Genomic DNA, 13,482 nt, shown 5'->3' with positions numbered 1-13,482 from the left:
TATATATATATATATATATATATATATATATATATATATATATATATATATATATATATATATATATATATATATATAAAGTATATGGATAAAAAAAAGCCAAGAAAAAAGGAGATAAAATTGAATTATGATATAGGGGCCACATAAATATACATGAACAATTAAACAATTGAATGCATCATTTGAGTTTGGTTATATATTTGTGTTCATGAGTTTTCAAATTAAATTTTTTTACCATGTTTGTATTTAGTTGGATTTTATAGTTTTTGATACTGTGAAATCGTAGATCGTTCGGGTCTTGCATAAAATTGTAGGAAACTTGCAGATTTAGTCTATCTTCGGTAGATGTTCATCGATCATCGTAGGTCTTGGGTCTTGCATGGATCTTGGTTGAAATCGCTAGAAACGAGTGTATGAACTTGTAGGCCATGTCGATTTAATTTGTTGTTAATTCTGCTTAAAATATTGGTTTGGTCTCTCGAAATTTAGATTGACTTGATTATTCATGTTGGAAGTGTGTTGTTCGTTCGTCATGGGTCTCGCTAGATGCTAGATCTAAGCGTGTGAATAGTTCATTTTAGTTTGATGATGGTCGGGGTAAAGAGAGAATATGAAATATATATATATATATATATATATATATATATATATAATATAAGATTGATATTTAAGGAATTCATACACCAAAATAAAATAAAAAAAAGTTAGAAATGGATACATTAAAATAAAATAAATCAGATCTTGTCGCACCTTATGAAAGAAAAAAACAACAAAATTGGAGGCAACAAGATCTATAATGATTAGAAAATGGAATTTATTTTTTAAAATAAAAAATAAAACTCTGACATATTCCTTTCATAAATGAATAAATCCAACAAAATTACCTTACCTTGCTTCATTTAAATTATAATTTTTAGTTCTTCTTTCATGTCCCGATTTGATTTGAGACTTCATATATATAACTCTTATCTATTGCTGCTAGCTTCACGATTTTAAAACGTGTCTGTTAGGGAGAGATTTCTATACCCTAACAAGACATGTTTCGTTCTCCTCTTCAATAGATGTGAGACTTCACAATCTACTTTCTTGGGGCCTAGCGTCCTTATTGACACATCGCCTGTTATCTGGCTCTTATACTATTTGTAACAACCCAAGCTCACCGCTAGCAGATATTGTCTGCTTTGACCCTGTGATGTCCCACGTTGGTTGGGAAGGAGAACAAAACACCATTTACAAGGGTGTGGAAACCTTCCCCTAGCAGACGCGTTTTAAAGCCTTCAGGGGAAGTCTGAAAGAGGATAATATCTGCTAGCGGTTGATCTGGGCTGCTACAGACCCCTTACGTATCGTTGTCAGACTCTCAATTTTAAAACGTGTTTACTAGAAACAGGTTTCCACTTCGTTTTGTTTTCCTCTCCAACCGATTGGTATCTCAAAGAAAATGAAAGCGTGTCTTGATAGTATAAGTAGTAACTACGTATTCTTATAAGCTTTTTCTTAACCATAGTCTCGATTTATTCATATACCTCCGTTTTACTCGGATATGGATTAAGACAATGAGATCGAGAGTGCAAGTCCCCCGCAATGTTGGACCCAACAGCCATTTATGGTTTCGCCCTCTTTTCTTTTTCTTTTTCTTTTTATTATTATTCTCTTTATTTCTTTATTTTGTGGGTTCGATTGGACGTATTTGATCATAAAGCTTCCCATGTGCAGTGGATTAGCATTGGCCACAAAAGAAGCCTGCAAATTCACTGTATGCTTTTCTAATTTTCTTTTCCGTTCCTTCCGATAATCTAAAGTTTTACGACTCGAACAAATGATTCAAGTCTAAAAAATAATCAAACTCGACCAAGTCGAACCAATGATCTTTCAGTCAAAACTTTCACCACTTTATTACGATTTCCTCAAATAATTTCTCGACCTAAAATGAACAATTTAACGTCATCTTTCGATTTACGGCATACTCTACCTAGTCGTTTTTCGTTGGTTGACTATTTTACATGGTTAGATAGGAAGAATTTAATTAAGCTTGGTACATTGATTAGTTTTTACTTAAGGGATCTGTCTTGCTCATTCTCATTAACTAAATTTGATAATTTCTCGACCTTAATTTAAAATTAATTTCGTATTGAAATAGAATACGTAACATATTATAAGCGACTTTATAATGTCACCGTAAACATCTTTGAGGATATTAATAAATACTATAATTATTTTAGTTAAAAAAAAAAAAAAAATCCTAACATTAACTCGTTTGAAGACATTTATTAGCGTTTGATACGTACAAGTAACAATAGTAGGAAAATAAAAATATTAAATTTAATTTCGTAAATTATTCAACATATTTGACATTTTAAAAAATAACAGCTATATTAAATATAAAATTTATTATATATTTAATTGAATCTAAAATTTTCAACATTTTGTCTATATTTATTTATTTTAAAATAAAAATTTATGAACTAAAATTATAATTCAACGTTATTATATATATATATATATTTGTAAATTTTTTTATAATATTTAGAAGGGAAGAATTTGAAATTTTAATTTTTGAGTCGATAACGTGTTTTGAAGCAAACAACTTTTAAAAATTGGGTAAGGTACCCTGTATCTACTTTCCGTTGTAACGAGAATTTTCTTTTCGAGTGGATTAATCTGTATCACAAAAAAAAAATAAAAAATAAAAAATAAAATTGGCATAATGATTTAAAAATTGAAAGGTTTTCTTATTCCGTTTGTATTGTTGGAAGAGGTAGACAAGGAACGTGCAAAAGATGGGGCTGTGATTTTCTTTTCTTTTTTCTTTTTTTTTTATTTTTATTTTTATTTTTATTTTTATTTTCTCCAAAAGTTAATTATATTTTTCAGTTCCGTATTCAATATTATTATTCTTTTTTCATGTATAGTCTTATGATATTGAAATTGACATCCATTTAAAAATTGTTAAATCCCATTCCATAAATATTATTTTTATTAGTGTATTTTTTTTTTTTTCATTTTATTAATTAAATAATAATTATTATACAATAAAAACTATATTTTTCAAAATTTAATAACTTTAAATTTATTAAAAAATAAAAAAGTTAAATATAAAGAAAATAAGATATAAATAAAAAAATATATTTGGACTTAGAAATTAAGATGTATCTAGAGGTGACACGTGTGTTTATTTTTCACAAATAAACACGTTTTTTTATTTATTAATAGTAATGTATTCAAAATTGGAAATTAGAACCAAATTTAGACTTTCCCTTTGAATAAAACAGTTATTTATAAGCATTTGACCGATATTCTTTCACCTGTTATTTAATTATTTATTATTTTTATTTGACAGCATTTATTCAATTTGGTTTTCATTTTCAAATCAGTTCAAGAACAGTACATTAAATTAAATGAAATTAAAAACGTTATAAAAAATAATAATAAATTAAATCATATAATTCACAAACATATTTTAAATGTTTTCATAATTTAAAGAAAAAAAGAAAAAGAAAATTACTAATCACGCCAAAAATATTTATTTATTTATTTTTGACCGACCCAAAATATAACCTATATATATATATATATATATATATTTAAATTGTAAAATATTTAAAATGTATACTTAATTAATATGTAAAATTTGACTCTTATAAGGATAAAAACAAAACGAATTAAAATTGTTATTCAGTAAAATATTTTTTAAACATTAGGTGTGGGTCTTCGTTAAATTATGTGTTTTTTGTGTCCTTATTTGCAATTAATTAATTTGTTTGTTTTTATGGTCAACTTTTTTCTGTAGTCAATGAAAAATCATAGCTACGATTTTGCTTGGAAACTTCTTAGTTTCTGAAATGTCTGTGTCACTCGTTAGGTCAAGAAAATATGTTTTTAATTTTATAAATAAAACAAAATAGATTTTAATTATTTCACAAATATAGTCATTTTCATGATATTTCAACTAGTATATTTCCAAGAACCAGTATATTTCCAACCTAAAATTAATATTGAAAGAGAGTGGCATAGATTTTTGCATTTGAAAATTTTATAAAAGGACAAAAATAAACCTTTATAAAAGTTAAAACCACTCGCTTTAAAACATAAAGTTTTAAGGGAAAGTTCAGAGTTCAGAAAGATAATGTTTGCTAGTGGTGGGCTTACACGGAGCGGGAGAAACCCTTTAGAAAAAAACACCGAGCGAGGGAAAACCCATTAAGGTAAATACCTAAATAGGACAATATTTGCTAGTGGTGGGTATAGACAGACTAATAAACGATTTGTTTTACCAAATAATTTAGGCTGGTAAATTCTCCCCTAATTACTTTTTACCCTTACAAACCATTTCCAACCGAGCTCTTAGTTTAGAGCAGTGGAATTATGTTTATGTTGACAATGATAGAATATCTTATAAACGATTTGAACAAAATAGACCGACTAATAAGCTCTAATATCGTATATTTGTCACGTCTAATCATCTAATATCTCATAAGTACATTACATGCCCGAACGTTTTACTTTTATTTATTTATTTAGAAGCATGGGGTGATGAAATGGAGAGTGGAGAGCAACGTGGGGAAGGCGAAAGTTGCGGATTCAAAAACTGAAGCAAAGGGGAATGGGTTTGAGATTGATTATGTTTGGTTGCCTAAGCAAAGCCTAAGTGGGAATCACAAGGACCACACCCTTTGCTTTCTCATTAACTCTTTTCCCCCTAAATAATACATATGGACCACCTCCCAATAGTTTAATGCCCTACCGTCTCGATCATCCGTGTCTCTATTATTCGTCTACGAACCCATCACGCCCTAAAACAAGGGAGAAAAAATCCATTGCATATAGCTCAATTGATTGACATATCAGTAATGTCCTCCCTGTTCGGTCTTTTTTTTCTATGTGGGCCTTATCTCGAGTAGGTTGTGAAAAATCAAATCAAATTAAAACGGTCTTGTAATAACTCTGGCCCATAATTCATAATCTGGGTTCAGTACCCGATGCCCATGGCATTCCTGTGCATCCCCTGTGACGTGGTTTAACTGACCCTTGCCTAGAATTTGGATCAAGATTTAGAATCTAGATTTAACACTCGATGACCGTGACATTCCTGTACTTTCTTTGTGACATGGTTTAATCGTCTCGTAGTGACTCTTGCCTTGAATTCAGATCATGATTCAGAATCCAGATTCAACACCTGATGGTCGTGAAATTCTTGTGCATTCCCTATGACATGGTCACATTACTTACTCGTCATTTTAAACCATATTTAGTTTATTTATTTTTATTTATTTTAAATTTTGTTATTTATATTGCTAATCTCCTATTTGGGCTGGCACACCCTTAGTTACTAGTTGGGCCCATAGTTGAATATAGAGCCCAATAGTTTCAGCCGGGCGGCCCACCGGCCCACTATCACTAAGTTGCTCTGATATTATATATATATATTTATTTACATCGATATATGAATTATTTTTGTTACTCCTTGTCACGAGGCGGAAATCGGAATATTTGAGCCCTAATTTCTGGTAAAATCGGCCAAGATTGAAGAATGTCGGGTGTTGCAAACACGCAGCAGGAGGAAGACAAGAAGCCTAACGATCAATCGGCGCATATCAACCTGAAGGTCAAAGGCCAGGTTGGTTTCTTTCTTGATTACTCTGTTCGATGGCCTTCTTATGGTTGGTTTTTGCGAAATTTTCACGCTCTAAGGCTTTGATTTTGATCATTTTTTTTTTCTTCATGTTTTTTGGTTACTTGACGTTAGGTTCTCTTATGTTCTCTTTTAATATCACTTTCGGCTGTGTCGGCTAGGTAGTGGACGATGAAGTAGGAGTGTAAATTATAGGATTGTAGGGTTTTATTGATCACTATAATTCGCTCTATGTTCTCTATTATTGAATCGCTTGCCGGTTGTTCGCAAGAATGAAGCCGGAAAATGGAAAAAAAAAAAAAAAGTTGTTATATATGCAATTATATGTTACAGTTGCGATGACAGGTGCGATGTTTAAATTTTGGTTTTTTTAAAATTTATTATTATCTTTACTTTCCTTCTCAGAATCTAGCAAATCCAATTGAGTGATAGCTGGAATTCTACTTTCCGTTTTTGGAGCAATATTTGCAATTTGTTGGCATTCAGACTGTTCCTTTTTTTTTTTTTTACTCACTCTGGGAGCTGGGAGTGTGTTTCCCGTGGATGGACAAGATTGAGTACTGGTCCTCATGTCCTACACCGGATAAGCTAATGGTTCTTTGATGTCTTTCTAGTATAATGTTCATTGGGATGTATATGCTTCTTGTGGATTGTATACCTGCTGGGCTGTAGCCTTACTGAGTACTAACAGCGCATTTACCGTTTCTTTTCCTTCTAAATAATGCTTGTGGGGTGTTTGTTTTCCATGAACACTAAAGCATTTGGGGTTTTCTCTGAAGCTGGGTAGTGTTCTTTTGTTCATTTTGTTGGAATGCATTGAGAAATGTTTTTTTTTTTTTTTTTTTTAATATCACGTCCAATGGAGTGGCGTTGGTGTATTTTAAAGATTCAATTGAATCAAACCCTTGAAAAATAGAGTAGGGTTCATCACAAGTCTTTCACTATTTCAGTGAAAGGTTCTGTTTTACCATAAAGACAATACGATGAAATCTGACACATGCCTAAGCAGCAGAAGAGGTAAGACATTCTTCAGCCATCTCAAACACATGGCAGGGAGTTGTACATCTGTGCATTTTTTTATTATTACCGAAACGTGCTGCCTTGTGGTCTCTGTTGTGATTATTGATACAAATGATGGTGATTTAATTGGAATGTTGTGTTGTTTCTTATTAGGCTAAATTATATAAAAAAAATTCCTTGATTTTGCCATTTGTTATAAAAGATACCTATATATTTTTTAAAAGTTTTAATATTATCATTAAGAGTGTTGGATGTATAGTTCTTTCCTATTTAATCAATCCATATAAGTGTCCGATTCGCTAGCATGTCGTTTCTAATAATTATCATGTTGATTTTCCATCCAATATTCTAAAGAATTTCTACTTATGCTAGTTTTGTAATCATTATTAAATGTCAAAAGTAATATTTCAACTTTCGAAATAATATAATTATTTTCTAAACAAAGGATGAAGTTGGTGTTCCTTCTTATTAAGGCAGGGAGAGAAAGGTGATTGAAGTTCCTATGAATCCTTAGCTCCGTTCTGTCTCAATTTCTTCTGTCCAGGAGTGATTGACACAATCTTTTTTCTTGTCTCCCATCAAATTTCCAGGGAGTTGTCCTTTTCATGCTCTCTGATCTTTCTGTCTTCCCTCTGACGCATGTTCCAGTTTCCTTTATCTTCTTTGTTTCACTACATATATTGTCGTTTCTTTTCACCCTCACTCCACTTTATCAACTTCTTTCTGCAATGATCGTGCTCCTTTTTCCTATTCTTTCTAGTTCTTATTTACACCAATTAGTTGAAATCAATTTATGGTTGGAGATATTGATTTAGGAAGATTGTAATATTGATTCCTTTTGTTAGCTTGTTTACTGTACCACTCTTGTACATTTTTTCATTTATCTTCAAGAAACCAGTTTGTATGCATGAAAGGCATAATAACCTCTCTTAGTCATCGCTTTTTGATGTGCTATAGGATGGAAATGAGGTTTTCTTTAGGATTAAAAGGAGCACTCAGCTGAAGAAACTGATGAATGCTTACTGTGATCGACAATCCGTGGATCTGAACTCCATTGCCTTCCTATTTGATGGTCGTCGTCTTCGTGCCGAGCAAACTCCCGATGAGGTATACTTTTCTCTAATTTAAACAGATATCCAATACCAAATTCATATATTTTTAACAAAAGCATGTAACTTCCCAGCTAGAGATGGAGGATGGAGATGAGATTGATGCAATGTTGCACCAGACCGGTGGGTCTACCCTTTGGAATACATGTTCTACTGCTCTGTAGATTCGCAGAAGACTTCCCGAAGTAGTAACTTAAAATGTGAACACTTTCGTTGACAAGGGAGAAGATCTAAGTTTAATCTTTTGTTTTGAGGTCTATATTATCTTCTCGGATCAATTGTTCTTTTTAAAGCTTTGGAGGTACATGGGTGTGTATTTTACTTGAACTTTGTACTTAGTTTAATGGTTAAAGGCTCTTTTTATTCTTCTTTTCTTGTAGTTTCATAATTTAGAAGACTTCAAGAATTAGACAATAAAAAAAAAAAAAAAAAAACAAGACTTTGAAATGGTTTTTATTCTCATTCAAGGTAGATCCAGCGCAATTACGACAATCATGATTCCAGAGGAACATAGTGTCCGAAAAGTGTAGGAATTTCTATATCCTTCAATCAATCAATGATGTTATATACGAACACTAGTTTTACATGTTATCTACATCCCGGTTATATACATCTTCACGTTATCTCAATCGGTAACCGAGGGAAGGTTATGGGAAGGACCAGAGTATAAAGCTGTACAACTCGAACTACTCCGTATCAGTATAATTAGACTGCCTCCTCCGGCTAAGATGTGCTGCTCGTGTGTGGTGTCTTTCGACTGAAACGTACCAAATCTGCACTTCTAATCCAACGTACCAAATCTGCACTTCTAATCCATGTGAACTTTGCGCCTTTCCATGGACTGTGATCACAGTAAAATCATTGGACAAAGAACTACATTCATTCATTACTGCTTATTTTCAGCAAATGAGATAGAAAATAACCTTGCCGTACATACGATTCAGGCGTTGGGACATTGATACACGTCTACGGCTGCTCGCTTCCTGCTCTGAGCCTCTTATTGGACCAGTTAATCTTTCAAAACATTCCTGTAAATGATTATAGATGCTATTGCATCACGGAAGAAGTGATGGTCAGTGTGAAGTTTTATTGAACATCCCATGAAAGAACCAAGTTCCAAAAGGAAAATTTATCAGATTATCCTACTAATCAACAATAGAACAGAAAAGCCTACCTGAGCCGATGTCTGTTGCAAGCAGTGAAGAACGCAACAAATCCATTTAATATGCTTCTAAGAGCTCGAAAGACCTGAAGCAAAGAAATCGACACAATAATTGCAAAGTTGCCACGATATATAACACGAGTGGTAATTGTTTGCTGTGTAGTACCTGAGAGAAGAGATCATCCCAAAGCGTACGCCACATGGAAACCTCAGACGCGACAACCGTTACCTCTGAAACAGATGCAACTTGAAAAACACTACTGATAAAATGTTGTACGTCTCGGAACATTTCATAAATGCCCGAGCATATGTACACGACCAAACTAGCTAATGAGAGGACTGCTCGGATCGGAGCATACAGTACTTCTGAAACGATCCACAACACAGGAAGCACAATCATTGTTACTGCAAAGAAAAGAAAAGGGATCAGAAATCTCATGAAAGACCGTCTTCACTGAAAAGAAAAAGACTACGTGTCCTACACGATATAAACTTACCGCAGCTCCATAAGGTCGAGGAAATGAACCACAATGGCCAGAGCAAGAACTCGATTATGTCAACAACTAGGCCGCAACAAAATTCAACCACATCCCAGATCACTGAAAAGAAGTTCCCGAAAACTTCGATGAAAGTACTACAAACAGGAAGAAGGAATCCTAGAAGTTCCATGACAGGACTTGCCAATGGTTGAGCCATAATTGAAAGGAAAGATCTTGTGGTACGCGAAATAGTAAGAAACCACTTAATAGCTTTCTCAAAGTTGTGTAAGAACAACATTGTTCCCAAGTACTTAATCCTCGATACCATCTCCCAAGTTTCTATCCAATCGAAAAACGGTCCACACAAACGAGACGCTGCTGCCTTCAAAAGTGGGACGTTTTTGTATAAATCATAGAATCCTATGAGAACAGTGATTACTGATACGAGAACATATAGAGCTCTTGCAAAAGGGCACATCCAAGGCCGATAGATGTTACAAAACACCGGGTAAGATTGAAGGAAGATCACCCAAGATGGAAGACCAGCTTCTAACAACGTGAGCAACCGTAGATCAGACATTATTATTTCCTTCAACTTAAATGGAAGGTCTCGATCGTCAAACCGAAACAAAATTAATACGTCTTTGTATTGTGTAGCCTCAACCACATCTTGACAATCGGAATCATAAGCCTCTGAGACACTTAGCAAATCACTATTTCTGTTTTCCATCTCTTCCCGAAGGGTATCATCCTCATTCATTGGGTCAATAAATTGTGTTACTTTTCTTCTCTTATTAGGTCCAGTCGGAGGAGGTGTCTGTAGCGAATTTGTGCTGTCTACTGCTGTGGTCGAATCATTATTAATGTATGAGTTCTTGTAGGAGATAATCTCGTCCTCGTAATTGTCTTCAACATCTGGGACATCTTCTTCAGCATCATAGAAAATTTCTCCTGAAAAATGGCATTGAAAATGAAATGTATAAGTGGAAACGTTCTAGGCCATCACAGATGCCAGCCGCAGCAGCCATCTGCTTCTCGGTAGCTACGGGCAAAGATGTGCTTAGCATACTAATGCAGTTTCTAAATAAGAACGGGATAAAACCCACGGTACACTATTTTACGATCATTTGCAGGCAATATATAATTCATTATATTAATCTAGAGATGCAAATAAAAACAATTTGTTGAAGAGGTATAGGGAGTGTGCTACACATCAGTCTCACCAACTAGAAATAACACTAGACCCTCAGAACGTTATCAGTAGATCATCCTTGATATTGAAAACAACCAAATGACTAAACGTAACCGCCCGATACTATCGCTAACAAATGTTGTCCGCTTTGGTCCGTTACATATTGTCGGTCAGCGTTCGGTTTTAAAAAGCGTCTACTAGGAAGAGGATTTCACACCCTTATAAAAATTGTTTCATTCCCCTCTCCAACTAACGTGGGATTTCACAATCCACCCCCTTGGAGCTCTAGCGTCCTCGGTGGCACACCGCTCGGTGTCTGGCTATGATACCATTTGTAACAGCCTAAACCCACCACTAGCAAATATTATCCTCTTCGGGCTTCCCCTCAAAGTTTTCAAAGGCGTCTGGTAGGAAGAGGTTTCTACACCCTTATAAGCAATGTTTTGTTCTCCTCTCCAATCGATGTGGGATCTCACACTAAAGCACTGTTCTAAGCCTCTCCACATGAACAACAGAACAAACATACTCTCATTCCTAGTATGATCTGGGTCAGAAGTAACCAGAAACACAAACAACTACCTGTGACTGATTCCAAATAAGTCTTCAACAGCTGCCCATCTGAAGCTAAACCCGTGAACCAAGAAGATATGCTCCCAGCAGCTTGAGATATGCAATCAAATTCCCATCGTTGCATATATTTAGCCTCTATGGCCAGAGAGGTATCCGTCTGCAGGTGAAATGTAAATCATTGAACACGGACAACTACACGACAGCCAATACCAAAGCATGAGAAGGAAATGTTGGTACCTGAAGCTCATTCAAGTAGTTTATACCTCTAACATTGTTCCATGAAACTTCAAAAACAATAAACCCATACAATGTCCTATGCAGTTCATTGTTTAGAACAAAAGATTTTCCAAGATTTTTCACAGGAGGCATAGGAAGCAGAAGCTTCTTCTGAGACAATGTTACAGCATTAATCAATGGAAACCATCGCAAAAACTTCTTTGGTTTAGTCTTTTTGGGCCTCTGGTAAGCCACCCGTTCACTATTCCTATCCCTCCGTGCTTTCCTGTTTGCAAAAGGAGACAGCCTCGACTGAAAATGAAAGAGTATTTTAGGTCTGACCATAAGAACAAATCGATAAACTAAGCTTAACAGGATTGATGTTGATATAGACCTTCGTAACCATCAGCTGCCACAAGCGAGCAGGGCGCGAACCAAATTCTCTCAACCATGGCCGATTGTCCACTAAGACATAGAACTTTTTACTCTCAGCCGCCAAGAAGAGGCTAAGATCAGAGAGATAAGCCTGCAGGTCGCTGAATTGAGGAACGCGTGAACCAAAAAGGGGGAAAACAGTTACATTGAACAAATATACTATTCACCAACCATTTTAATCGGATAGATACAGAAACTTGTCTAGAAATCAATACAATTGAACTAATTAGAGAGAGAATCAGAAAATCAAACATGACGAACGCGAATTCATTCAAAGCAAAACAAACAAACCAAATGAATTCCGTTTCTGCAAAAGAAATCAAGCCAAAGAAACAAAAACCGTACCCGATTTGCAAATTTGTCAAAGGAAACACACAACGAGCCTCATCAGTATTCCCCATGAACACCACGCTTGATTCCCCAATCACCACCAATTACAGCTCTCGCAAACGGCACACAATTTATAAAGACGAACGCATGCAACCAACGCATGGTTATGCATCATAATACAAACAGAAACGCAACAAATTAAAGACGAAAACAGAGGGGACTCCATAACAAAAAAAAACAACCACCGCCAAATTTCATCCCCAAAATGCGAGGCGGTCAGAAAACAGAAGAGGAAGAAGAAAAAGAGTAAAGAAACCGAGAGAATTGCTTTGATTGGAAGGCGAGAAGAAAGGGCGAAAGGTGGAAGCCAGGCATATCTGTTGGTTATCTAAAGGAAGTTGAAAGGAGAGAAGCATTGGGATCTGGCAGTTCCCGCCATGGATAAAACAGAGAGAATCAGAGATATTGGCGAAGGAGAGAGGGAAGGTCGGGTGGCGCTGGCCATGGAACTTCACCGCCTCGATCGGGTGCGGACAAGTCTAGCAACACGCCATCTCAAACTCTATATTTAGTTCTTCCTCTCTTTTTTTATATATATTTTAATTTTATCTTAATTTTCCTAATCAAATTTCAAACATTTTAATTTTTTAATTTTTTATTTTTTTAAAATACATGAGAATCAGAGCTCGAGATGTCCAAGATGATATGAAAATACAAATTTTCATAAAATCGAAGAATCAATAATATTTATAATTAATTTGAGAATCTCGGTCCGGTTATTCTTTATCGAAATATTTATTATTTTCGACAATATTTTAAATTTTTTTATTAATTACTATTCACTCTTGTAGCTTTATTAATTACAGTTCACTCTCGTTTATAATTAAGTTTCACTAATTATTAAATTATTTAATTTTTTTTCCTTTTTTGAGTTGAATATTGAATATTATTCTTAGTTTCTTCCATAATTAAACTATTTTTTTTTAGAGTACAACTAGTATTTATTTAATGGAGTGAATAATATAAAAAAAATAAAAAGAAAAAATCCAACTACCATAAAAAGATTAAGGAAATTACAATACTAGGCTTTGATTGATTTTCTACGCTAAGCCTATTATTTCTTCCGTAAATAATAATAATAATAATAATAATTTGAGAAGGAGAGGTGCGAAGGCGAATATGAATTAAAGTGGTGGGTCCCAGAAGAACCAATCATCACGAGTGGGGCCCACAAAAGATGGAAAATTAAAATAATAAAATACGGCTTTATCCGGTAGTAAATCGAGGAAAACTCCAGAGTAAATCGTCAGGTCCACGTGGCAGTTAAGGTGATGAGG

The 13,482-nt window shown here is 34.3% G+C and overlaps 2 protein-coding genes across 3 annotated transcripts; one reads left to right on the top strand and one right to left on the bottom strand.

Moving 5' to 3' along the window:
• The first annotated feature begins 5,445 nt into the window (after positions 1-5,445).
• LOC111795555 (small ubiquitin-related modifier 1-like) lies at positions 5,446-8,131 on the top strand. Its single transcript, XM_023678057.1, has 3 exons — positions 5,446-5,617; positions 7,610-7,759; positions 7,836-8,131. The coding sequence occupies exons 1-3, from the start codon at positions 5,531-5,533 to the stop codon at positions 7,923-7,925; spliced, it is 327 nt and encodes a 108-aa protein (XP_023533825.1). The 5' UTR covers positions 5,446-5,530; the 3' UTR covers positions 7,926-8,131.
• Positions 8,132-8,201: 70 nt separating this feature from the next.
• Positions 8,202-12,704, bottom strand: LOC111795550. 2 transcript variants are annotated; one of them, XM_023678042.1, is made up of 9 exons: positions 12,161-12,704; positions 11,775-11,916; positions 11,402-11,692; positions 11,174-11,321; positions 9,421-10,353; positions 9,090-9,328; positions 8,936-9,009; positions 8,685-8,808; positions 8,202-8,602 (listed from the first exon to the last, which is right to left on the bottom strand). In XM_023678042.1, exons 1-9 carry the CDS (start codon positions 12,214-12,216, stop codon positions 8,570-8,572), a joined length of 2,040 nt encoding a protein of 679 aa, XP_023533810.1. In that variant the 5' UTR covers positions 12,217-12,704; the 3' UTR covers positions 8,202-8,569. The 2 variants fall into 2 exon arrangements, with proteins under 2 accessions (XP_023533810.1, XP_023533811.1); XM_023678043.1 differs by having other exon boundaries at positions 11,775-11,906.
• Positions 12,705-13,482: the final 778 nt, after the last annotated feature.

The sequence above is a fragment of the Cucurbita pepo genome, chromosome LG05, assembly GCF_002806865.2.
Source record: "Cucurbita pepo subsp. pepo cultivar mu-cu-16 chromosome LG05, ASM280686v2, whole genome shotgun sequence".
Classification (NCBI taxonomy): Eukaryota; Viridiplantae; Streptophyta; class Magnoliopsida; order Cucurbitales; family Cucurbitaceae; genus Cucurbita; species Cucurbita pepo.
The sequence above is the reverse complement of the archived record's forward strand: the minus strand, read 5'-3'. Positions and strand labels throughout refer to the sequence as shown.